The sequence below is a fragment of the Micropterus dolomieu genome, linkage group LG19 (genome assembly GCF_021292245.1).
Source record: "Micropterus dolomieu isolate WLL.071019.BEF.003 ecotype Adirondacks linkage group LG19, ASM2129224v1, whole genome shotgun sequence".
In the NCBI taxonomy this organism is placed as follows: domain Eukaryota; kingdom Metazoa; phylum Chordata; class Actinopteri; order Centrarchiformes; family Centrarchidae; genus Micropterus; species Micropterus dolomieu.
Window position 1 is genome coordinate 11,167,528 of NC_060168.1, and position 27,663 is coordinate 11,195,190.

The window sequence follows — 27,663 nt, forward strand, 5'->3', positions numbered from 1 at the left end:
GGCTGCCTGAACTGCATCACACTATACTGTGCTGCTCTGAATTGCCTTCATTTAGTGACTGATGTAGATGTAGATTTTGTTTTCTTGTTTTGGCTTTCATACATTGTTTGTATGAGACCATTTACTGTATATTTACTTCACAGCATATCATGTGAAATTAAAAGAATAAATCAGTTACTGAGAATTCATTTTAATGAGGAATAAATTCAGTGTCTGCATTGTAACAAATGATTAAATGTTTGAGAATAAGACACACATTTATTATTCCCTTATCCAGGTAGGAGAACAGTAAAGTGCAAAAGTCAACCACAGGTTCAGCAGAACAGTTGTTAAAATGACATATAGTGGAGATTTCCCCCACTCAGAAAAAGATTGGTTTGTATCACTGAATAGCGCCACCTTGTCACTCATTCAGTTCTCTCTAGCAGGACTAGTTAACTACTTTATTTGCATGCGTGCCAAAGAGGGTCAAGTGGATGTAGGATCCAACCAAATGATTCAGCAGATGCCAGATAGCACAACTTCTACCTCAGAGGAGAAGCTAATAAGTGCAGTCAATAAATGATAATACACTCCATGGCACATAGCAAGTAAATTAGGCACGTCTTGTGGCGATAATGAGAAATGAATCATTGAACGGTATAAAAGTATAAAACAGAACAAAACAGTAGTCATGGCTCACTCTGTACAGGCAGAATAAAACACCATTATATTTTATAAAAGTAACATCACGGCTTGAACTGCCTCCATCCTATTTTTCAAACACATCCCATTTCTCACATGACACCTTAGCAATCAAACATTCCACCATATGCAACACCGGATGAGAATGCAATCCTGCGTTGCCTTTCCATTATTTCCATTGTTGTGCTTTCCAGTACACTTTTTCTTGCGTCTTTTCTTTCATAAACTCTGCTCTCTCTGTTTTCCGTTTACCACATTTGAATCTGTGTCACCAAAGACAATAAAAAATACTTGGATACAGAGAGTGAGCAGTTGTTGGATTCCTCACATATGGAGTAGTCCTTTTAGGAAGGCAGAAAAGTAAATATTCAGTGAGATGTACCTCCACCTAGTGGCAATGTTCTTTCATAACAGTTTATTTCCTCTAATCCAAAATGAAGCACGGCTGTGCTTTGGGTTGCAGATGGAAGGTTATCCTTAGTAGGACTGAATGTCACGATAGTCGGATCCTGACATCCATACATTCTATCTCCAGTCCTGTCCATGGCACTGCTCTTAGGTTCCTTTCTTTGACTCCCATTCCTGTACAAACAGAAAACGTATAGGTGATTTAGTAACAATGTGAAAATAAGGTCATGTTTCCAGATTACAGTTTTTCGCGTGCATTTCTCACATCACTATTAACATTTGCACAACAGTTAGTTCACCCTCCACAACATTTAGTCATTTGTGCACATCATAGTAGCAGTTTCTCATTCCTTCCAACAAATTGCAAATGCTTTTGGACATGCATCAATTGCTTTCATACAACTCTCTGCTGTTTTATAACATTATCATTTGCTTATGTCATGTCAGTCAAAATGAACTATACTTGTGAATGCTGAATAGTCATTCCATATAAAACTAATAGTCCTCATTTCATTGCTTGAATCATTACATACAAAAATGTTGAACTAGTTGTCAAAATTTGTCAAGCAAATTTTACACATTTTTTAAAATCTTTTATTTCCTGAACAATTTCTCTCAGGTGAACCTCAGCTTTCACTGATGAGAAGGGGCGTGTGAAGCATTAGTTGCAACCGATGATAAGCCACTTCTCTACAATCACTCAGAGCTGAATCCCATAAACCCCCACTTTACAAGCATATATGAACAAAGCAGGACATAGTGTGTACCATTTCTACCCCCTCGTGGAGGGTGCGGGGAGGAAGGGGAAGAGGAAGAAGAGTCCAAGTACATAGGCGGATTCCTGATGAAATCAGGGCTATAATTGTGGATCATGTTGTCAATCATGGCCTCACAATGTCTGAGGCTGGTCGAAGGGTGCAGCCAAATGTTGGGAGAACCAACTAAACTGTTTACTTTGTGTAGTGTCATGCACTACACTTACATGACAGTTCTGTGTATGTGTAGTCACAGTGCATACTGTACAATATGTTGTCCAAAATACATTATGTTTCACAGGAAAAGTTTTTCTCGCTCCCTCTTCTGTAATAAAGCATGTACTGAAGCTGGAGGCCAGCGAACCGCTGCACACATTCATATACCTTGATGAGGCGGGTTTCAATCTGGCAAAAGGTAGAAGATGTGGCAGGAATTGCATTGGACAGAGAGCAACCATTGATGTCCCAGGCCAACGAGGAGGGAATATTACTATGTGTGCAGCCATCTCAGAAAACGGTGTCCTCACCCATATCCCCAGTCTTGGTCCATACAACACACAACATCTGCTGACTTTTTTTAGACACTCTTTACAGGGACATAATCCCTGAGAATGAGAGACGTCTAACTGGAGACCATCTGAACAAGCATGTTTTTGTTTGGGATAATGTGCGTTTTCACCACTCAGATGTCGTCAGACAGTGGTTTGCAGCACATGATAGGATACTGGTGGAATCTCTGCCTCTCTACTCACCATTCCTAAATCCAATAAATAAGGAGTTTTTCTCTTCCTGGAGTTGGAAGGTATATGACCGGCATCCACATACACAAATGGCCCTGCTAGAGGCCATGGATGCAGCATGTGATGACATCACAGCAGAGTCCTGCAGAGGGTGGATTCTCCACTCGAGGAGATACTTTCCTCTCTGCATTGCAAGAGATGATATTCGCTGTGATGTAGATGAAACTATGTGGCCAGACAGAGAGGAACGTCTGGATGTCCATGAATGATTTACAGTACTATGTATGTTGTATGTTCAGTTCCAAAATGTACTGCAATATTGTTTACAGTTGTGCACAGCTCTACCCAAAAGGAGTTTATATTTGTTGTAAATAAGGGTGTGTTTTTTCTTTTGCACAATGCTGTGAACAAATTAGAATTGCAAAGATCATATGCAGTAAAAACATGAAACATACATATTCAGTGTCTTGTACTCAGTTACCTAACTAAATACAATAATGTGTAACTTTACTATAGTTTTCAAATGGCTGTGCAAATAGTATATAGTGCTGTCTTGAGCATTTTCAGGTAGTGTCACCAAGATCTGATTTTTTTGCAATGGAAAACACTACACTGTCATAATGAAAACATGACAAAGCCATTTGACTATCTTGTTCATAAACAATGGTGTCAGGACTTTTTTTTATCTTGATGACACTGACACTTTCAGTGACATGAATACTTGCTTTTGAGGAATGACCTATATAACCCATTTTGAGCAACTGACACGCTTTTGCAGGTTATCAACTAGGTTTTGCAGTTTGTACTAACTGTTTTGAGAACTGCATTAACTGTTGTGCAAATGTAAATAGTGATGTGAGAAATGCACCAAAGCGACTGAGAAAAACTGTGTTACTGTAACTGTGAAAAGCCATTTGATGATGACACAGGACCTGAACTCTGAGAATGAGGGAATCAGTTAGTTAATTGGTTAGTTAGAGTTTTTACCTTTGCCTTCTGCATGACAGTTCCTGCAGAAGAAGCATAAACAGATGGAGGTCTCCTACGCATCTCTAAGGCACAGTTCACTGGTAAAGACTCACAGTAGATATTCTGTGTCTTTTTGCTGGAGCCCTACATAGAAAGAAAAAGTAAATCAAAAAATGTGTATGCAGGCAGATATTTACTTGTGCAGCCTTCTACATACAAGCAACAAATATACCTTAACAGGGGGTTTAGTCTCAACAGGTGCACCCAGTGCTCCGCCAGCCAGGCTCTTCTTGAGGTTTTCTTGGACCTGAGTCAGCCGGAGCTCCAAGTCCACCCTCTCCGCCTCTTTACCTCGACAGGCGTCCTCCAGCTGGGACACACGCTTGTTCAGGGAGGATTTCCTCCTCTCTGCTCCACAGAAACACAGATGGTGTTAAAATTCAGCATAACTCTCAAAACAAAGTACAGTTATTTAAGTACTGTCCTTACTGGAGTACTTTTACTTGACTTGTGTGTTTTCTTCTTATGCTGCTTTATACGAATATTGTACCTTTTACTCTACTACAGATAAATATAATATTCTTATAGATTAAACAACCCAAAAGTAGTTGATGCCTGATTCTGATCTACTTGAGTACTTTTACTTATTTTATACAATCTAGTAGGGCGGCACGGTGTTGCAGTGGTTAACACTGTCACCTCACAGCAAGAAGGTCGTGAGTGGTTGTTTGTCTATGTGTGGCCCTGCCCAGGGTGTACCCCGCCTTTGCCCAATGTCAGCAACCCTGTACACAGGATAAGCGGTTGACGATGAATAGATACAATCTAGTATGTTCTGGTAAAAAAGAAAATCTGAATACTTCTTCCACCACTGCTGGCAGCATACAGTACTATGTGAAACTACAGGAAATTAATTACATTTTGAAGGAATTATCATAAACATGTTTTTAGTTAAATAATAAAAGCAATTAGATTTTTTAATTATCCCTGTAGGGTAATTCTTTTCTCACATGGCCCTCTAATAATGGAGGTCAGAGTGCAGGGTCAGATACAGAGCAGGGATACAGAATGTGCACTTACAGTATAGTGCAAGCCTTCTGGTCAACACTCGTCCATCCAGCAGGCAAAAATAACTTATTAATACTTTTGCTTAGAAAGACTTGGTGCCCCGATGTCTCTCAATAGCAATCAAGCTATATATACATTAGATGTATGTTCTAGCCCTGCTTTTTTCAAGACTCTGCTCTGTCCTTACCAGAGGCAGTCTTCAGCTCTTCCTTCAGCAATTTCTTCTCCTGTCGGAGGGTCACTAGTGCATTTCGTACCCCATCCCTCTCTCTTTCCAGCTCCTCTTTCTCTTTCAGGTAACGCTTGGCGTCCTCTTCAGCTCGCGTTTTCCCATACTTTCCATATTGGTTGGCGTCTGGGTGGAGAGAGCAAAAGGTGAGGGGTCAAATGTTCAGGGGTTATGGGAAACAGACAAATAACATCTCACAGCGATATTTCTGCCTGTCTTTATTAATGTCATGCTCCTCACATGAGGAGAATGACGCCAATTCTACAACTCACACAAAAGCGTAGCCCACAAATTTGACATTTTTCCTAACTTTAAACAAAGATTTTTGGGAGGGAACACTTGATGTGATGCACAAATAAAAGATAAACACACACACCCCTGCAGAGGGAGAGGTCAGGAGACAAGACAGCGAATCTAATGTGAGTGTCCAATAAATCTCAAGTTACATCCTTAAGCTCTCAGCCCTGGAGAGCGCTGCCTCTTTGATGTGTCAGAACGTCACATTGAAGGCCTGTGAAACAGCACTGAGAAGAGCACTGAGGCAGCCGACCACACCAATATCTCTTTCCTAAACTCAGGATACTCATCTCATTTATTCGTATGGCAGAGACCGTCTGACACAACGGATCAAATGGGAGAGGGGAGGGGAGAGGGAAGAGATTATGAATGGAAAGTGAGAAGAGAGAGGAAAAATGTAATATTGAGCTTGATAAAAGCTCCAGTTTTATGACTGTCAATGGATTGTTACACCACTGAAAGGACTGAAAGAGTGTAAGCTCCAACAAAACTAGACCATTGCAATCTAACTCCTGTGTGACAACATTATTAAGAGGGTTGCCATCTGTATTATTCTCACTGCAGGCAGCTAACCTTATTTTTTTATTTTATTTTTTTGAGAGCGACAGATGGGTAGCAGAGAGGGGCCTAAAGATGAAAAGACACAGGAGGGAAGCCTCTAAAATATTTGGTCTTAAGGTACATTATACTCCTCAGCTGTCTGGTTGGTTGTGAATGATATTGTAAACAGCTGAAATAAAAATTAAAATTGTGCAGCTCTGTTATTGATCTGTCATAATGCCTTTGATACAGTATGCATCACAACATGTGCGTTACAGATTTTGGCTTGGTCAGAAATTACTTACATAACAATTAAGTGTGTGCTGACACAGTTCAGCATGCACATTTACACTCTGAGATTATAAAGTCATTAATTTGCAAGAGAAAGGCGTGTTAGTTAGTGGGTGAATTGAACACAGCACTGGGCTCCTTTTTATTTTTACTGATTCAAAAGCTGTCTACATATCTCAACAACCTCAATAGCCTCAATAACCTGCAAACCCCACATATGCACAGTGCAGTCTGCTTTTTGAAGTCCCTATAATTAAGACCATCCTTGGGAAATCAGCTTTTAGTTTCTCTGCACCTTTCAAATGGAATAACATTCCGAAAACTCTTGGACATAGCACACTAATAAGTTTCTCACAGTTTGTCTCTGTCATTGAAATACCATTTGATGTGAATGTTGTATTTGATAACTTTGCCCTTATCATCACTTAATTCTCTCTAAAACAAGGCACTTCTGCAAAAGAGAACTTTCTCTCAGTGAGTTTCCGCATAAATTAAGGTTTCAATCAACCTGTCAGTATAGTTCATGAGAAGAGACTCAGTATCCCTGGAGGTACACTTACTTGAACCTGTTCGTTTTAGGGAGACTAAAGGCTTGGTTCTGTCAGAGTCGCTGCTGGAGAAACTTGAGCGCCGCTTGCCCTGATTCCCAGACTGCTGTCTGCGGTTCTCCTCTGACTGGGTGGAGTAGAGAGGGGGTGGGGGAACATGACAGATGTGGAAGTATGCAAAAAGAAGGATGAGGACATGGGGAAAAAAAGAAGGCAACGTTTATATATTATGCTAAGCAATAAAATAACCTTCAGATTAATTAGTTTGAGATGATGGAGGTGTGTGTTTGGGGCTAGAGGTGGTGAGAGGTATTTGTTTAAGTACATGTCAGTGGGGTCAAGAAAGGAGTTTACAGGCTGTAAAACTGCCATGACCTCTTGCCTCCCTGTCACCAGATTGATCACTTTTTCTTTTTTTGGTCTGTTTTTCCTTTCTCCCATGCCCACACACTGGCCTACAAAAAGCCGTCATTGATAGACGTGCAACAGAGCGCTGTCTGTCTGTTCGGCTAACTGATATGGGGTGTCGTATTCAGACAGTGACAGTCCCCAACAGCTGCACACACACAGACATCTAGCCACATCAAAGTAAACCATTACGCATGAGGTTTAAAAATATGTGTGTGCGCGTCTGAGCACTTGCGTCCCACCTGCATGTCCTCATTGGGGACCTCATCATATGTTCTGGAGTCTGTGGAGGTACTGCTGGAGGACGTGACCCACCTAGGATCAGAGTAAAAGGAGAAATGAAATCTGTGTGAGGGCTAAACATCACCGCATTGGTCAGTGGCCTTTGGCCTTGCTTTGACCTCGTCTCACTCACAGGAAGGAATGCCGAGCAGCGTCGCGGATGTTTGCGATGGTTTCCACGTCAACATAGTCGTAATGCAGTGACTCTGGATCTGTCGCGGAGCCTGTCTCTGCCAAGAGGACTCCGAGCCACCTTCCAAGTTCCTCAGAGCTGCTAGCCTATATAAAATGTGATTATTAATAATCATTATTAATATAAAAGTACTGATGAGTGCAGCTTAAAAATAAAAAGAACAAATGCTCATTATTTTACCTCCAGAGCTGCCACCTCTGTGCTGTTCCGTAGGATTCGGAAGGCAAAGGGATGTTTTGGTCCCAGCCCCGGGACCACCTCACAGCCGTGCAGAGGAAGTGAAGGCAGGGAGGTCCGAGGGTCTCCTTTGTCGTGGTAGAAGTGAAGGGAGCCTCTGCACACACAGCACCACTGTTCCCGCCACACCTGATTCACCAACAACGACAGGTAGCCTACATGGTGAGAAGGAAAAAAGAAAAAGTGACACGTCTGCAAACCTGAAGAACACAACAGTGATAGTGAAGTGAGGTCTGACCTTGTCGAGGGTCGCTGTAGGATGTCCTGGGATCTTCTGGCCGAGGGGGCTTCTTCTTGGAGAAGCTGATGATACGTGTGATTTTACGGCCTGCAGCGAAAGCACCCCGTTTCACCTTGCCTACATCAAAAGATTAAGGACTAAACAGTTGCTTTGGGTCCAAATGTATGTTTGGCAAGACGATATATGCAGAAAGTTGCTTAAACGGTTTAAACTGAAAAGACTGTAAACAGTGGTTTGACAAACAATATCTTAACTCAAGGCCCAATTACTAGTTTTATTTTTAGAGAGCTATCAACTGCATCTTGTAGTCTTGTAGTCTAATACATATCTGTGTTATATTGTAAGTATTTTTTAACACTCACATGTCCATCTCTGCAATCACACAATTGTCTTAAGTTGTCAATACACATGAGTCATCCCTGCAACATCCATCCCGCATAACATGAATGCAATAGTATTGAAATTAAGCCGAATGATGACAACTGAGCAAACTCCATCCACAGCTGAAGATAAGTGCATTTGAAAAAGCATGTATCTTGGTGGACTTTGAGATAATATTCTTTTGTCAAACAGCTGCTGTATTGATTTGAGGCTGGGTGTCTCTGTCTCACCGTTCTCTCTGCAGTTCTCTGCAGTTGACACACCCACACTGTCTGAATCTGACGTGTTCCTCTCTGCAGATAACCTCTGAGGAAGAGGCACAAAAACACAGGTTTAGATTTTCAACAGCAGAGTCCTACACAGGATCTGTCTGTCCGCCAATATCAAACTACAGCTGGGCTTTTCTACACTTTTCTTTATGAATGAGACAAACAGTCTCATCCTCTGCCTTTTTCCCTACCACCTCATTACTGGCTCTTCTCCCTTCCTCCTGCACTTTAATATAAGGCAGTGTCTTTTGCAGTTTATGTTCCGACAGGTTGGTAACTTGTTAAAGAGGATGTGTCTGTTTCAACACTGTCTTAACACCCAATTACGCTACATATCTCCTCTTTGTTCTGCAAGCCAAATACAGGTATTACGGTGTACTATGTTGAGCCAAGCAATTGTTTAGGAAAATTGATGGTGACAACACAATTGCTGCCTGTCAACGACTTTTCCTCACCTCAGCTGTGAAGATAAATTATGTCTTGAGGATAAAAACAAACAGGGACGTGCTGACACAAACATCCTCTCTTCTACATTTACCTTATCAACTTCAGGTTTTCTTGGAAGGACGGGAGACGCAGATTCCTCAGGCCCTGCGCTCTGACCGCTCACCTCTCTAACAACCTGTGGGGATATTTTACACGTGTCACTCTCGACTGTATGGTTCCTTTTGAGATTTGTTTTTGGACTGTGATTGTCAACTAGATTGATGGCCTGTCTCCATGCCTGCATTCACAGATATAATTTCAAAGTGCAGCTTACTCTAAGCCATCTGTGGGCCTGCTCCTTGCTTTGTACAGCCAGCACCAGTGTATCTCCATTGGGTAAGGTGAACCGGAGTTCATGGTGCTTCCTCTTGCTGTCTTTGGGTGCATAGACCGCAGTGCACTGGGGCAGCAGCAGGTCAACATAGGGGCATGTGTCCTTAGAACTCTTATAGCACTACAGAAAGGAGTACGAACACAGGATACTGTAAGATGCAAAGGAAAAGAACAATAGCAATATGTATCCTGAATGTGTGAGTGTATGCTTTCCTGAAACTTTTCACCTGTAGTCTGTTCTCCCGTATGACAGTGAGCTGTTTCGCCCACTGGCCGAATCGCTTCTTGCGTAGCAGGAAGGCACAGATGCGACAGTCCCTGGCAGGAGGCATGGAGCTCTCATCCGAGGGCCACTGATGAGTGAGTTGGACGCTGGGGCTCCTCTCTTCTTCATCCTCCTCGTAGGACTCGTAGGAACTGCTCAGAGCGTCAGAGTCGTTGTCTGAGAGAGCAATGACAGAGAAGATAGCATGTTTTATTTTTTGTTATTTGTAATCTTGTTTTGGGGTAACTTTATTCTCAACTCACATGAGTTTTTGCGGCGTGAGTTTATGCAGGTAGTTGGGTAGTTGTTTTCAGCATCTTCATACCCATCCTCTATAGAGTTGGGGGGACTAGGCCTGACTGAAAATGGAAGAAAAACCCTAATTAGTCCTTATGTTCCATCATGCACTTTAATGCAACTTGTACTTTGTAATTATGGAAGGTCTGTTAGATTAAGTGCTTAGTACTGACTTAGAGGTTTTTGGAGCAAAATGACATTAAGGGCACTGAGTTCATCAGAGGTAGGAAGACGCTGACCTCGTGTAATGATATATTCGGGCATCATGCCCGGACTGAGTGGCACTGCCTCCTCATAGTAGTCCTCAGGAGGAGGCGTTGTGGGCAGAGGGGGTGGAGAGTCAGCTGAGTGCGGGGCAGGGGAGTCTGCACAGTTCTCCTGAGGGAGACACACAAAAACAAAGCTCTCAAATTTCCTCCATAACCACGAAATATTTTTTATTCACAGCCCAGGAACTACATCATCAAAGACATACAGAGCATAACCCTCAAAATGATATCCATAAATTAGACACATGGGCTCAGGGCGTGTCTCTAAATCTTTACTCTTCCAACAGCCCGCAGATTGATGAGCATGTGTGAATGGGAAACCCCCACAACATGGAACACAATCCCTGTTTTTCCTTTCTAGATTTTGCAAAGTTGAATTTGGATAGTGAATGCTGAAAAGGACTGAAAAGTCAATGCTTCACATGCAATTGATATTTCTGAAACGGGGATACATCAACAGTTTGTTATAAATTGTCCACATGCCTGTTTTAGAGTGTCATTTTGTGTGTTCTTGTCTTCTTTCAGATCATCTGTGACATCCTTCAGGTCCCCAAGCTCACAGTCTATAAACAAAACATACATTTAAACTCACACTCTTGTACATAAAGACAACATGATATCTGCAGCTCATAAATATAGATAGGTTCACCCATGCACACATGTTGAAGCTCAAACTCACCAAATGTCTCAAAGAGGGACTCTACAAAGCTGGTGCCATTTCTGTACACTGATGAGTTCATGTAGATATAGTCCGTTCCTGAGGTGGGGAAAGAGAAAACAGACACACTTACAGCATGGTAAGAAACATTACTTTGGATCTCTGATATTTTACCTGTTAAGCTTGGGGTGGTGATGGCGCAATGGATAGGACACATGCCTTTGGTGTGAGAGACCTGGGTTCAACTCCCCACTGTAACCCATCTACAATTGTGTCCCTGAGCAAGACACTTCAGAGGCGTGTGACCTCTGACACGTATAGCAATTGTAAGTCGCTTTGGATAAAAGCGTCAGCTAAATGTTAACTGCAATCTAGAGAAGTGGTTCCATTACCTCTGTCCCACAATATAGGCCTATACCTGAAATGAGTGCATTCTACATTTTTATTATGTGGAAAATCTCTCCTGAAATAAAACACAGACAAAAATCACTTCATTTGTCTTTCCTCCTCTCACTGACCTGATGGCTGTATCTGCTGCAGGAGGTTCCACACGGAGGTCTTCTTCTCCTGCGTGGAAGAGCTGAGGTTCTCCTGGTCCAGCATCTTCAGCAGGACGCCCAGCTCACTCACCAACACATCCATCGCTGCACAGAGTGGGAAGGGGGCAAAGGTCAGGGGGGCATGGGTTCAGTGTAACAGCAGAGAGGGCAAAGGTCAGACTGTCTAAACAAATCCCAAGGTGTATGTCTGCTTTGCTTTCCCTGTTTCTTTCTTTCATTTTCTGTCACAGTTTGTCAATATCAATCTGCCACCTTATCACACCTCTATCCCCTTCTCCTCTCTCGCTTACTAGCCAGACTAAACAATGAAAAAAGGCAGGAGTGACAGGAAACATGATTGCTAATAGCTCATTAACCCAGAAGTAAAGTGAAAGTGGAGGTACCAAAAATAAGAACTCTTACACAGTATTATGCAAAGAACATCCTGCACGAGGGGCAAAGTGTTGTCTTTGTGCAACAGCTCTGAAGTGTTGCTGGCTCAAAAGACTGACAGACATCTCAATCAACTGTCACTCTCAATGCTAATTATCCATGCTGCAAAGACTGTAAAGATGTTGACAGAAATATGAGATTCTGACAAGAATAACTGAAGGACCACTTTGCACAACCAAATGTACCAGCCAGCAGAGTTTCATTCACAGGGTCCTGATCTTTATCTAAAAGTCGTGCACTCACAAAACTACAAGCTGGCTCAGACAAGCAGACCTCCTTCAATACACACTCTTCACAGGGCTCTCCGATGATGTGAGGACTCAGCTTATAGGAATATATGTTTCACATCACATGTTGATCTGAGAGGCGGGACTGGTCCACTCCCTGTTTTCAGAACAGAACTTAAATAAACTGTCTCCCTCCAACAGCTGCTGGACCTCCTGAGAACAGGTCCGCGACCTGCTGCTGTGCTTGGATTCCTCCTTTATCTGATTTTCTGCCAGAAACAAGCGAGTTGCCACCAATCAGCCGACATGACTCTCCCTTCCTTCTGCTATGTTCATAGCGTCTTTTGTATTCTTTCCCTCTGTATTGGTGTATCCTAATGCACTTTCCCCCCCCCCTCTATAATCCTAAAATCCTCCACAGAACCTGACATCTGGCTGAGTCACTGCTGGCACACTTGTTTGCCCCCCCGCCCCCCTTTTCACAATCCAGCCACATTAGACCTGCTGAACCGTGCATCTCGCTGGGTTCAGCCACGGGACAGCCGCTGAGCCAGAAAAGCTTTTGTTCAGTGGGCAGTCATGTGGCAACAAGGCCTGATGCAGTAAACAAATACAAACACACACATACCGACATGCACAAAAAACATAAAACACACTGGAACGCTTGTATGATGTGTGTTTAATGGGGCCATGTCAAAAGTGAACTTTGGCACAGGCCAGCCTGTTGAGTGTGTGTGTGTGTCAGTTTGAGGAGAATATTAATGAGTTCAGGCAGACTGTTGGACTATTACTCTGACACAGCAATCTTGTATGTAATCACCGCTGACAAGCAGAAAGTCTTGATAAGCTGGAAGATATATCTGGTGTTTGTCGATGATGTGTGCACTACATGTGAAGCTGCTCCCACTCCTTAAAGACAGGCATACTTTCCTGAGGTGGGTCTTCCTATGGGCTTAACAATGCCCTGCCAAGGCCACAGCCAAGAGTTACAAGAGCAGTAGGTGTGTTTTTGCCTGTGTCTGTTTGTCTTCTTTCCTAGTGTGGTTTCCTTGTATTGTAATAAAAGGAAGATTGCACTCGAAGTGGGCATGAGGCATTAATCCACGGAGGGACCTGGAATGTCTCCTCATTAAGATCCGATTCACTTTGGAGAAATAAGGAAGGGGAGGAAGGGGAGGAAGGGGAAGGAGGGGAAACCCATGTGAGTGGGATGTCTTGGCCTGGTGAGCGCTGTCTCTCTGCCAGAGGTTCCAGCTGTTGAGATTCTGGCTTCAGTGCACCGCTGGGCTTCCCCTAACTGAGTGGAAGACAGAACCTTATCCACAGCATGAGTCATTCTCAGCAGAGAGAAACAGAAAATGTACACCAGTCAGCACTAAATAAAATATAACACAGAAATCAAGGCGTTGCTTTCAAGGAGTTTGTGTGAATTGGGTCACAACACTCATAAAACTATTTCACTATTTCACTTGGACCAGATCTCTGAAGAGCTGATTATCCAATTTGGCGATTACAGTGTTATTCTGCTTGTGCCAAAATGAGCAAAGAGGAATTACTACGTAGTGTTTGGCATGTGAGGCACATAAGACCACCCTTAAGTCCCCAGTCATGCCTTTATTATCAACACACCACACTACTCACACTACATGGTCCCCTACATCTCTGCAGTAACTGTTATTCTGTGTGTGTGCTTGTGTGAGTGCGTTATGTGTGCCTTTGATGTCTTTAAAAGCCAGATAAAACAGATTTTGAGTCTAGCACCTGAGGGCAACTACACACAAGCTTGTACAAGATACGAATGCTACATAAAAAAAAAACAGGTTGGATATGGTTTAATTAAAGCCAGGCCAGAGTGAAAATGGAATATCTGGAACTACTAGAAGGACAAACCATATCTTTAATCTAAATACTGAGTATTTGACTTGAGAAAATTGAGAAAAAACATGATGAGGGATTATTAAAAGTTTAGAAAGCACAAAAGATGGGTGCAGGCAGTGCACCATGCCGGCAGGAATGTGTTTAGCCATTCAAAGCTTTGGACACACTCAAACATTTACCTCCTCACACTAGTCTGACAATTGCTGTTAAACACTAAACACATTCCTCACTTTGTTAGTGCAAGACTCTGCAGAGTGTATTTGTGAGTGTTTAACGAAGCAGAGAGAATAGTTTGTTTAACAGTGCAGACTCAGACCTTTAAAAGAGGCTTGAATTATCAGATTTTCTTTGAGGGAGGGAGAAGGGGGGGTTAATAATGTCAGCGAGTTGAGCACCTGTGCTAACATGTCCAACAAACCCTGATATAAAGAATAATGTGACCTCAGTCGGGTGCACGCTTTTTTTTTTTGACTCCCTCCTTTTCATGCCAAAGGCTTTCTTCATACTGAGCTTACTTATCTTGCCACACATCACTCACACACACACACAGACACACACACACACACAAATAACTTCACAGTATGTCGAAAGTGACAAAATTCAGTCATTTGGCAGCAACCTCGTTTCACAATATTGTTGCAAGCAGGCGTTCCAGCTAATCACACAAGAATTTGCAACCCACAAAGAGTCTCTAGTGACTCAAAAATTGCAGTGTTTCACTATTGAGTGTGGGTGGCAAACTGTTGCTTTCTCAACACTTCAACATTACTGCCTTTCTTGGCATTTCAGCAAGCTGGCATGATGCTTAAAGCGTAGAGTAAACATCACCTGATGTCTAGCATTCAGTCTCATGCTAACAACACCTTTACTGCTTCACAGTGTTCCATATTTTAACATATCTTTACAAACCCTCACACCTTCTTTAGCTTTAGATTCCTGCCTATATTGACAAGCTATAAAGACCTTCCCAAGACACTTACCCTCGACAGCAGTGGATGAGAGTCCCACCATTTTCCAAGGTTAGGAAACCGGTTAATTCATATACATGCAGATACTGTAGGAGATATTCCAGAGTCTGTGCCTCCCTGTGTGCGCTGTCCTGTGAAGTCTTTGTAGTGGAGGTGAGCTAAAGTCGGCCTACTACTGAATTCACGCTTCCTTTACCTCTCCCTTCCTCCTTCTGATCTGTTATCTCCCTACCTCCCTCCCACCAGTCTCCCCTCCTCTCTTTTCTTTTTGGGGGGATGGGGGTGCTCTGTGTGTGTGTGTGTAGCCCTATTGTATCCCCCTCCCCTGTAATCCTTGGGATCGTATAGCACCTGGGAAAGACTTGCTGTTTAAACACACACGACGACTAATAGCTAACTCACATTCTTTATTTTTTCCACATTCTTTCCTTCAATACATTATTAACCTTTAACTAGTTGCACATAAAGGCTGCCATCCAGATGATGCCAGTGACATACCAGATACAGTTAAGGCATTGTACTACAACTTTATGCGAGAGCATCTTCAACACTGTTACTCACTGTTAAAGACACAAGTGCTGCAAGTGGTAATTGCTACATTTTAAATGTATTCATTTGAAAATATAACGTAAAAGATACAGACGAGATTGAGTAAAGGCTGTGGACCGGAGGTAGAGGCAAGTTGAGACTTTTCAGAGTTACACGTGGATGACTTGTTGCCTTGAGGCAGACGCATGTGCCCCAACACGATGCAACACGCTGCCTTCAATCACACGGGCACTAACACTACACAAACAAACACACACGAACAAAACACACTGCTTAGTGTAGGCTTTTACTGCAAATCAGTTGCAGAATGAAAACAGTGTCAGCTGGCTATAGGGCTGCCTGGTGCACAAGACTGAACAATCACTGTGATATTAGATTGATACCAGCATGTAAAATATGATATCACCTGTTGTTTTGAATCTTGGTATGACCCCTTTTGACAAGGGGTACATGAACTTTGCCTAAAAGTCTAGGAATTCAATATCAACTTTTGGTACTTGAAAGTGTTCTGATACTTGATGTGGTTTGGTCAGCACCAAATACTTAGTGAGGTTTGAGACCCTACTACCACCAAAACGGCTTATAAATGTCTTAAAAAACTATAAAAATTCTTAGAAAAGAGACAACAGATACCTGTAATCTTGGTGAAGAACATAGCAGAAATACTACTAGACAATAAGTGACAGACAACGAATAATATAACTAGCCATACTGTCACATATATTGTAGACAGAGGATTTAAACATTGAAATTTACACTCCCAAGGATGACAGTGTAGGAAAATGGGGAAATGAATTGCTTAATTAAGTAGACAGGAAGTCCTCCTACCATCGAATTTGTGACACACCTAAGAGCTTCCCTGAGTGTTTCCCAACCTTTCCACAATCCTCTCATGACAAATACCACAGACACAGCCTGCTAGACTTGATTATGGCCAAACTGCTCCTCACTGTGACTAAATGTGACCTCTGACCTCCTCAGTAAAGCTGTGAACTCACACAGGACCGTGGATGCCAGAGGAGGGACGGGAAAAGCACAAAATGTTGTGAAAAAGCACATCTCTTTTCTTCTCTTCTCTTTCACATTACAACTGGGTACTATAGCTTTCATGTGTTAAAATAAAGCAGATGCATTCAGGGGAATTGCTAAAACATGATGGACTATTAATCTAGGAAATAGATGCATTATCCAGATTAACAGTGAGTTCCACTAATCAAGTCTGCAATACAAAACATTGTTATAACCGCAAAGAGCTAAACTCCTGCTAGACAAAGCTGCTGTGAGAAACTCAAATGACTGTACCATCTGTGTCTCTGCAAGAGATCAGCATCTAATGAAAACTGCTGGGTTTTTCTTGGAAGTCTCCCCTTCCTTATTGTCTTTGGACATGTTGGATATGTAGCCATTTCCCAACCTGATCTGACATGAAAGAGTACTGCAGGTTGAAGACACAGAGGTGTCCAGAAACACAGTGTGGGAGCGTTTCTTTGTCTCATCACTAAAGCCAGCTGAACAATATGACCCAGCAACTTCTGAAAAGAAATGAAAAGCTTTTTTTGAGTGTGTGTTTGTGCGTGAAAAAGCATAATCTTATCTCATGTTAAGTGAGTCACAGGAGAGTTTTTTCAGTTGAGAGACAGCAGGGTTTGAATGTTCTCGTCATGCCGTGTGAGGGTTATCTAAATACCAGCACCCATAATCATCAAAGCTGGGGCAAGCATGTTTTAAAGAAAATCACCAAATCAGAATACAGAAGAATACAAAAATGTCACATCTGTAGTTAAACCCCCCCACCAATTTATTACACCAATGTGCTCTATATAGATCACTGAGGTGTGTGTGTAGCCAACACATGCCAACAAAGGTGAGGTAAACCAGATGTGCTTGAGGTTTTTAATTGCATTAAGAGGTGTGCCAACAATGTCTTCTCTCACCAGCCTGTGCCCTATCATGATGAAATCTCCTCCCACTTTACTCCTCACATTCCAGGCATTTCCCAAGACTGATGGTTCTTCTCACCCCAACACACAACATGTCTGGGCATTCACAAACTGATATCTCCGGAGCCCGCGATAGGTAAACAGAGACAGTATTGGCTCATTGGGAAGATGATACAAATCAGCATGATGACTGCAACTGTGACCTAACTGTCTTTCCTTTTGCTACTGTTTGGCCTGTATTTTTGTCATTTTAGGGTAGGATTTGAGGTGGATGAACACAGCCTGATTCCTATTCATTATTATGTTTTTTGTGTTTTTTTTTTTGTTTTTTACAGCTGCTAGAATCAACATTTTAATACTAGCATTAGTAGATCAAAATAATTAATGTATGTAAAATGTCTCAGTCGTAGTGATAACCTCACAGAGAATTTTCACCTGTCTCTGCAGTTCCCATCAGCTCTATGAAGCATTTTAGCATCTTTCAGGTTGTTTTTGCATTGTTTTTGTTTTGCAGACCGCATTTTTACTGTTCTATCTCACACAGGCTCTGCCCTCTACTGGACTCAATGGGAAATATCTCCTCCAATTGTACACAAGCACTTGCCCACTAAAATTTTTATTGTGCATGCAGCCAACCAATAGGACGTTGCTACCGATGCACCCACTGTACTCATAGAGTCCAGTAGAGGGTTCCGCTTGTGCTCATAAAACCAGGGTTACCATATCGTAACCTTTGTTTTGGTTCAGTGTCACTGCTCTCATCAGTGTTGTTCTCAGATGCAGCAAGCTGCCGCTTTTAGGAAAAACCCACTGTATGCCACCTCCCCTGCACCAAACAACCGATAGACAAAGTTAGCAACTAATCAGTGAACAAAGTGGAATATTTACCAGCTATTTTCCACAGGAGTTGGCGGACCAATGAACTAATGTTGCTCCGTATCTGCTGAATGTGCACATAAGCAACTGCTTGCTAGCAAGTTTGACATATCAGCTTAAAAGGTGTTGAGTTCAACTTGTTTCCCAGACACACTGACACAAACCCAGACGGCAAATAACATAAAGGCTTGTCATGCTATGTCAAATATACAGTGATTAAGGGTAACTTGATCAAATTAAACATTTAAATATCATGCCTGCTCTGATAAACTAACTACTGAAGACCCTTACAGAAAGATTTTGATTTTTCCTGTATGCTGCCAACAAAAAAACTTTTCCTGTCCTACATTAGTTAATAGGCTGACCAACTGTAAGTGGATGCCCCATATGCCCCCTATAGAGATGGACTTCCTCCCTCTAGTGATGACATCACTTATCACCGCCAGCCTTCTGTTTCCTCTTCCTGTCAGCTGACCCACTCCCGCTTTTACTGTACTGTCTCTGGTGACCACCATTCTCAATGCACTGTCTAGATCCTACGCTAGATAGAATTGAATGTTTCTGCTTCTGCAACTGTATTTCAAATGGTTGACAATATAATGGAGCTGTTCAAATACCATTATTACAAACCTTTATTTAGCTGCTGCAGGTAGTCCTGCATGGGAACTCCTTTCTTGTGGCTTTGGCATGAACATTTGTTAAGTCGGTGGACATTTTAGACAAGCATACAATAATCAACCATGTGCACACTGGTACATACCAAACGCACACTGGAAAAACAATGTTGAAGTTGAGCAGCAGGTGGGGGGAGCATGTGGAAAAACTTATTTGGTTTGGAGGAGTCGTAAAGGTAAAAACATGGCCTCCCCACTGTTTTTATTGTACACGGTAAGATGCTTCAGGTTATCATAAAATACAGCAAGGATCCCACACTCTATGATACATGCACATACAAATACACTAGAGATGGAAACAGTCCTGCAAAATAGATGCTTTGAATGTCTTTGTTCATACAGAAGGTATTATTCTGTCCTGGTTTACTTTAAATAATCAGCTGCTACATTGACTTTCAGACTGACACTTAAAGTGAACTGATTGCCAACTTGAAGGCTCCATGTCATGATCCCAAATTAGGCAAAACCTTTGGAGCACGCATTCCGCAGCACAATTACTTTCCAGCCTTACATCTTAGTTTAGATCTCCCTTAAGTAGACCAAGGCCTGGGTTAAATTCCCCCTATCGTTGCAAATATTTGTAGACATCATGTAAACGGTCTGTGTGTATGTTTCCTGCAGTCAATGTTTATAATAAAATTGAGGCTTGAACGTGCATCCTCACTCCTTCTAATTAGGCCGCTCTAATGAGCTCCTCACAGAGAGAAATCTACTCAGTCAAGTCATTAGGCGTCTTAAGTGCCTGGGATGTTTCCATGGTGATGGAGTGGGAGAATTATGGGTTTGTGCAGTCCCGGTCACCTGTTTAAGCATTAACTGACTTTTGAAGGGCACCAATGGAGCGCTAAAGCGTTTGATGTTCAAACACACATGCACACTATACACCCACAGCTACCTGTGGCTATACTGCAGCTGAGTTATCTGGGAAACAGCGGTGATAGCAGGAAGTTGCTATCTCAGCAGTGAGAGATGGTCCACAGCCCCAGTTACAGGTCAGGTTAGTAAAGCAATGCTGCCCATTTCCCCATCTGACATCCAATATGTTTATGCACTGTGCTTTTGCATAGGAGTAGTGGAGCGTAAACCTGGGATCAGACTGCATGCCATCAGCCCAATAAGGGCCAAATCCACCAGATGTGTGGCATCTGGACATGTGCCACAGAAATTATTTCATGTGTATTGTGTGTAACATGGAGGAAAAAAATGGATAAAGAATATATTCAAAGTCAAAGATGGGCTTTTCCAGGATTTTTTCTTCGTGTGAGAAGAATCCAAGAAAACTGTTCACCCATCCCGTAATCCTTCACTTCCTCCTTATCATGTCAGATCTATTGTGTCTGATAGCCAATACACATCAATAACTGATCATCACATGTGCCTGTTTTGCACTGTGAACAAGAAACTCTCAAGGGGGTTTCCCTGTCTTTCTCCAGTGCATTATGGGATAGGCTTCCCAGTGACCGTCAATGGAAAAAAGCAGGTATAGAAAATGGACAGATGGGTAGAAGTCTGATCATAGAATAGTAGCACTGGCCAGGTGGCAACAGTTGCATCTGGGTATTTCTCAGTAAAGAGTCAAGTTAAAGGTCACAGAACTGACCACGATGTAGGGGATGTCTGTCTGCTAAACCTCCTTCCCCTCTTTCCCATTTTTCATCTTCTGCTCTCTGATTTATTCAGGCCTGAGATGGCACAGAGGGCTTGACTCAGCCTGCTGCCAGACAAAGGCCCTACAGTGCAGTGAGTATTATTCAGATCCCGTATCTGCCCTGAGTCCTATGAGATCACCACAATGCTATGTCTCCCCCACAGAATAGTATTCACATTCTGAGAAAGATGCTATTCTGCAAGTGGAAGCACTGCTTTACTGATGTTGCACAGACAAGGGTAATATACACAGAACATGCATGCCTGCAAACACATCTGCGCGCACCCACCTAAACACACACACACACACACACACACACGCACACACACACACACACACAACCGGGGATTTCGCAGTCACACATTCACAAAAAGGGAAAAGGAGCTGCTTTGTCTCCATTTGGGATTTTTTCGTTTTAATGGGATTTTGACTGGAGCGGAGCTGTTTTCCGTTGTTCACCAGAAAACTAGGACACTCTCTAAGTGTCTTCTTGCTGTTGTGTGAGTCTAACCATCATGTAGAGCATATGTCCTTCATGAGGATGATCTGAGGAGCCTTGCATTCTCCTTGTATTATGTTGAGTAGTTTAATTTTGTAAATGTAACATTTCTGTAGTTTATTGTGTAAAGGTAGTCTTTAAGAAATAAACATTTATGTACAGTATATCTTTATATACTTATCAGAAGACTAAACAGCAGTTACAATAATTTTCAAATCACCATTAAATGCCTATTGTTAGTGTATGTGCTTCAGGATGAATGTAGCATGAATTAGGCCACACAGAAAAGCATTTCATATTTAAGGTTTAACATGTGAATCCTAGCTTGGAAAATGTGGTATACATTTTGTCAGTGCTATCCGTACACAGTGAACTGCTAACCTGGATTTATTCCTAAAATATTACAAAGTCTATACGTGCATATTAATGAGAATCATATTTCAGTGCTGAATAATAGCTGTTGTCAAGCAACATATAGTCAAAATGATAACAGGCTAGGCCAGCATTATTATAACTACCAACTCTCTCTAATAAATCTGAAATGTCCCTGTGAGTATATTGCTTGTACCCGTATGCATGCACACCCCAGGCAGAATCACTTTTCACCCTCTGCAACTGGGGAAATGTTGTGCATTATTTCACTATGGTAACACTATATAAACAGCTGTGCAGGGAATGACCATTGCCTATACACGTCTGCACGCCCACACGTGCACAGACACACGAATACACTGCACATATCTCAGCCATATGAATCACAGTGATCTCCTCATCTCAAAGGGTTAAAGAGGGGAGTTTTTATAGGGCTAGCCCACAATTAACCATTATTTACAGCCCTTGCATGATGGGGCATATACTGTAGGCTATATGTCATTGTGTATATAATATAATGTACTGTAAGTGTGAGCATCAACATATCTACTGACTGATGTCTGACAGAGCAAACTAAAAAACAGAACGTATTGAACATGTATATTGTACAAATAAAATTTAGATGTAAGGGAGATCCTTATATATTTTATTATTATAGTGTTCCAGTTGGTTTGAATAACACTGCATTTACCAAGCACTGTAGAGAGAATAAAAAGGACTGCTCCACTGGAAAAAGCTTCACAACAGTCTAGTAAGGCCAAGGAATCCAGACAGCTATTTAACAGTCAAATCATAGTCCAATCAAAAGGTGTTATTTGGATGTTTAAATGAAGGTGAACACTGTGAAATTTGTTACCCAAACAATCTGCAATGGCTGTCTTTTGTTTTATAAAGCTACTTCCCGATTGAACCTACAGGTTTACAGAGGGGTCTGAAACTGAGAAGTCAGACAGAATGAAAAGTAGGGTCGACATCAAACTAAACAACAGGATGAGTTTTTTATTGCTGTGAAGGCTCCTGTTTCCTTGGCCCTATTGGACTCTACTGGAAAGCTGCTTCCAACTGACCACTGGCGTCCAAAGCCTGCACTATGACAGCATTACATTTTAGTTAAATTAGCTAAAAGTATGACTGTAAGATCCAGATTGTAAAATATTGGAAAAGTATTTTAAGAATGATATAAACCCTGGGGTTAAGTTACTTCCACAAACTCTGCTTTTGCTATGTAAAAATGCATTTTACAGCATACGTAATGAGAAACACGGCATAAATGCACACAGTGAGGTCACTGACCACTGGCTAGATGACGACAGCAAGCTGCCTTTTAATTATGCTCTTTTCCCCTGCTAACCCATACCCACTGAAACCATGTTTTAAGTCACTTTTTCACAATTCAAATCCTTGTTTACTCTCAAAGACATTCTCCACAAGCCTGAAGACTGAGATTGGTATCAGAAAAAAATAAATTGTTACTGAGAGCCATTGGTTATTTTGTATGTGAATAACAAATTGGAGGGGAACAAATCTGATTCTAAGACAAGGCACATTCACACTCCCAAACACACAGGTTCTCTTTTCATACATTTCTCAGAGGAATGTGGGGCACTCTAACCATCTCATTAGAGGGAAACACATGGCTGGAGTAGGGATTTCATGTGCATGCAGCAGACTCGTGCTTACATGAACAGTATGTTACATTTATGCATCATCGTAGAGTCCATGGCAGATCAAGGTTTCGGCCCACAAGTTCGTCCATATGCTCCAAAACATCCTGACAATAGCCACCATTCATCATATCTGCTTGACTAAATCACAGGCAATCCCACCACTGAAATGCATCTCTGGTGGGACAGCCTCTCCCCTCTCACACCCACCTGATGCTCTGCTTCTCACAGTGCACACTGAGGCGACTGTGGAAACCGAACCTTTGTTCCACTGCTGCTCCAGCTGGCTTGGATAGAGCATGTAACGGAGCTCCCACCATTCAAGATCATACCTGCCTCTCATTACCATCTTTACCAAGCTTGATATTTGAACTCATGAACTCTACACAGCAAGCTTTGATGGTCAAAAGTTTCCCAAAAGCAACCTTTGAGACAATTAGTTGATCAACTGATGAATAAAACTGCACTAATCATTCTATTTATATCAATAATGGCTAAAATTACCCATGACCTGTGATGTGGAGGGGTTCGCCTGTAATGAATAATGGGAGCTTCTTCTAGCTCATTGTTTTGATTTTATGGTCCACAACTTCACTGTTTTGGTTCACTCTCTCTCTAATCAACTTCATTTCCAACAGCAGCAGACATCTGCTTTCAGCAAAAAAGCTGTAACATGCCCACTGTACGCTACCTGCCTGGTGACAAAGCTGATATTTCCCATGGGAGTTGGTGGATAGCAAAACAGAGCTAAAAGGAGCATGACATTCATCAGGTGGACACGGCAGAGGCAGTTTGCCAATAAGTTTACCGTATCAATGTGGTTGAATGGTGATAATATGTGTCTAAGATGTTTATTATCTTTACAGATTGCTTCTACTGTCCTAAACACCAGGTAATTTAGCACTAGCAATTTAGCAGTTCAGTACTGCACTACTAATTATTACTTAAAAAATCGAACTAATACGACTTTAATAATTCATTAATTACTTATAATGTAATTATCGAATTAAAACGTGTTATTTCGAGCTCCTCAAGTATGAGATATTTCTCTACGTCAAATTATTATAAACTGAATCATTTTGGGATTTTTAAATTGTTCAGAGAAAATAAATGATTGGAAGGTGCCCCTTTGGAATCATTTAGCTTGTGAAGAGCATTTGTCTTTATTGACACAAACGTAACAATGAATTGACAGATTGTCATTACTTGTAGCCTTATTTAAGACAAATTGAGGAAAAGTAATTCAGCAGCAGCCAATCAGAGGATACAAAGACCATATAAACAGTAGGGTGCTCCCTGGGGATCACTAGCCGTCACCGTGTGTTTTTTCCTGTGGCATTTACACAAACACAAAGCACAGATAGAAAGTCGTGGGTTGAGAGAGACACCTCCTACTTTAGATCCTTTGTGTACACACCAAACTCACTGGTAACATCCACATAATCCACACACAATGACAAGGTGAGGAAGGATGGAAACGAAGTAAATCATGGAAGGGAAAGGCAGAAGTGACATATGTGAATTAAAAAAGGTTGTTGTTTTTATGGGTAAAAGTGGCTGTGATGCTGGGAATAAAATAAAGTACCATGTATGCAGATTGTACCATTTCCTTTTACCTCTGGTCAGTTAAGTAAAAATGTCCATTAAGTTCTTATTCACTATCACCTGCTGGCAACAAGTCTATGAAAAGTGCTTAAGACTCTACAGCTCTAAAAGCAGTACCATGATACGGCAACATCAGTTCAAACACATTTACATCAACTATAAAGTGAAATTTATATTTGAAGTTACAACTTATATGAAGTTTTAATTTGGTGGTGACCTCGCCCTGTGAATGCTGTTACTTCTAACCTCATGCCAAAGCCCACAAGGAGGGCAAGTGTATTTGTTTTCAGTTACAATGTGGAAAAATGTTATACTGTGCAGGGGGGCCACTGCACCCCTCCCAAAAAAAAAGAACACATGGGGCGGAAACACATTTTGTATTTCTAACTATTTCAACACAAAAGCACTGTGGCACTCCAGAGCAGAAGGAATTCTTTGCTGGTGGTGTCCAATATCAAACAATGCCCGGCTAATCTCCACATCCAGATATTTGACTTGACTCAGGATGAGTGAGATTCACTTTCTATAACAACAATCAAACTTTAGACAAGCACTTGGTTTTCTGCCTCTTCAAGCAGCTGGGGAGAGACCAGAGAGACCTTATTTATATTTTCAGTGCACTACCATTCTGTCTTCTTAGATGTATTAAAGGAGGGGAAGTGTCCATTGCACACCTTCATGGGTGTTCTCAGACAATAGATTCCTGGTTGTTAGGGTCACATGGAGATAATACAAATTTTGAGAAAATTATGTGCAACTAGGGCAGAAAAAGCTGTATGAAAAAGTATACATTCAAAGCAATAATGTTAAACCAGTGAAGTATAGGGAGCCTGGGGGTGCTGAAGTCAGAGGTGTGAGAGGAAGGAAACACACACAGTGGGTGTGTGAAAGGGTTGAAAAATGACCAGTTAACACATTAAACAAACAAGCATATCTAAATCCACCTTAGCAAACTGCACAAAGAGTCGCAGAATAACCAGCACTCACAATACCAGCCAATCTCTTTTGCAGCCCTGTTTCAGGTTGAAAAGCAAACTTACATTTGGTGGCTTTTGTGTCCATTCCGCTGGTGATGCTGTCCCTGTGAGAACTGCTGAAGTTTATTGCAGGCCCATGAGTGAGTGTGTGAGTGAGTGAGTGAGTGAGTGAGTGAAGCTATGGTGTGCAGGCGTGTGAAGCCACTGCTGACAGATACAGTCGCTACTTTACAGGTCCGCTGGTCGGGAGCTTGAGTCAGGCTGCTTCTCTGCTGGGTCCTAGCGTCAGCTTCAGTTATGAACTGCCTTTAACAGCTTTGAGATGGAACAGGTATAATGATTCCTAATAGTTTTATATGTTTGGAGTAGTCTTATTCGCTTTCTTGCCGAGAAGCTAATAGTAATTAACACTTTGTATTTAGTGTGTTTAAAGGTCCAGTGTGTAATATTTAGGAGGATCTATAGACTGAAATCGATATAATATACATAACCATATTTTCAGTGGTGTAAAAAGACCTAACATAATAAACTGTTTTGTTTCTATTACCTTTGAACCAAGCCAATTCTATCTACACACCGCACTTATTTCGGGAAAAATATTTCCAGCAGTAAATGGCGAGGGACAACAAATATTGTGATCCCGTTTGAATTACACATATGATGTTTGTGAATTTAAAAGAAAAAATTTAAATTTAAGCCGCAGTTTGATGTAAAACTGTTTAGGTATAAGACATTGAAAATACATTACAAAGACCACAAACCCAAAAGACACGTATGTGAAGTCGTAACTGTCTCTCTCAATGACTGAAGCTAACGTTTCTGAAGCTAACGTCAAAAAACTTACATGAGAGGATGATGTGATAAAAGGACTAAGAGTCGTTGGATGAATCACATCAGGTGAGATATATTTCTGCGTGGAACACAGCTAAGTAATCCAGCTAATAGCAACCAAGCAATGAATGTTAACTAGCATTACCGCGCTAACATGTTGGTGACGTATATTGTGCGAGATGAGAGATGTAGTTCGTTGAACGGTTTTCACACAAAACGACATGTAACTTTACCGTTTTATGACAAACTGCGACTTTCTTGACTTGCAAAATTATATTTTAAATTGACAATTATATGTGTAATTCAAGGCTCAATTCTAGCGGGATAAAAAGAGAAGTTGTCTCTCGCCATGTTGCGCCGCCACGATTCTACAGTAGCCCAAACGGACAAACTGCCCTATAGAGTGTGTTTCTTCACTACATTAAATACGTACAAGAAGAAGAAGCAGTAGTAGTATTAGTCCTCTGGTGTGTTAGAAGTAATAACAGAAGTAAATTGTGGACAAATGGAGGGCAACATGTATTTAGGACAAGAGCTGCCCGTGCTTGTTGCAAACGGAGGGCTGAGCGGTAATCGAGCTAATGGTTGCAATCCGCAAACCCTACCAGCAGAAACTTTAACTGAATCTTTAACTCATACAAAAACGACAAACTGTATAAGCAATTTTTTATAGAGATTATGCAATTGCTTCAAGCAGGGCACACATGGTAGCTCCGCTTTATTCTTGCGAAGCTAGAGAGCTGCAGTCTCTCAATGACTTATACGTTACATTTACAGCTAAACGGAGGCTTAGTGTCTCCCAAATATGGTACACCACACATGCGCACTGGCACTCCCCAACTTAAGGGTGTGGGTTACAATTTTATTCACTCACTTTAAAAAGATTTATTTAATTAATTTATTTTTTCTTTTCAGATTTTTATTTACAGCATTATATGTTGATATTTACGACCTGTCCAGGGTGTACCCCGCCTTTCGCCCGATGCCAGCTGGGATTGGCTCCAGCCCCCCGTGACCCTGTACGCAGGATAAGCAGTTGACGATGGATGGATGTTGATATTTATGCCTAAAGTGTTTCACCTGTGTGTAATCATCCTGCCATCTTGTGTGTGTGT

At 41.7% G+C, this 27,663-nt stretch overlaps 1 protein-coding gene across 7 annotated transcripts; it reads right to left on the reverse strand.

Annotated features, from left to right (window-relative positions):
• Positions 1-174: 174 nt before the first annotated feature.
• Positions 175-27,548, reverse strand: afap1l1a (actin filament associated protein 1-like 1a). Of its 7 annotated transcripts, none has more exons than XM_046030136.1 (20): positions 27,501-27,517; positions 25,781-25,821; positions 11,367-11,492; positions 10,870-10,947; positions 10,674-10,753; positions 10,161-10,299; positions 9,888-9,983; positions 9,587-9,801; positions 9,301-9,480; positions 9,079-9,162; positions 8,502-8,577; positions 7,888-8,007; positions 7,593-7,804; positions 7,353-7,498; positions 7,180-7,252; positions 6,542-6,656; positions 4,812-4,979; positions 3,789-3,964; positions 3,575-3,700; positions 175-1,266 (listed from the first exon to the last, which is right to left on the reverse strand). In XM_046030136.1, the coding sequence occupies exons 2-20, from the start codon at positions 25,800-25,802 to the stop codon at positions 1,240-1,242; spliced, it is 2,259 nt and encodes a 752-aa protein (XP_045886092.1). In that variant the 5' UTR covers positions 25,803-25,821; positions 27,501-27,517; the 3' UTR covers positions 175-1,239. The 7 variants fall into 7 exon arrangements, with proteins under 7 accessions (XP_045886092.1, XP_045886093.1, XP_045886090.1 ...); XM_046030137.1 differs by lacking the exon at positions 27,501-27,517 and adding an exon at positions 26,782-26,801; XM_046030134.1 differs by lacking the exon at positions 27,501-27,517 and adding an exon at positions 26,265-26,516 and having other exon boundaries at positions 25,781-26,032.
• Positions 27,549-27,663: the final 115 nt, after the last annotated feature.

Bases quoted from the DNA above. Each gene is read 5' to 3' on its own strand.
- afap1l1a (XM_046030133.1), bottom strand. From the start codon at position 14,956: ATGGTGGGACTCTCATCCACTGCTGTCGAGG. The intron at 10,300-10,673 runs GCATGTGGACAA...TGTCTCCCTCAG, and splicing joins AAAATGACACTCTAAAACAG to GAGAACTGTGCAGACTCCCC. The intron at 3,701-3,788 runs GTATATTTGTTG...CTTTCTATGTAG, and splicing joins AGACTAAACCCCCTGTTAAG to GGCTCCAGCAAAAAGACACA.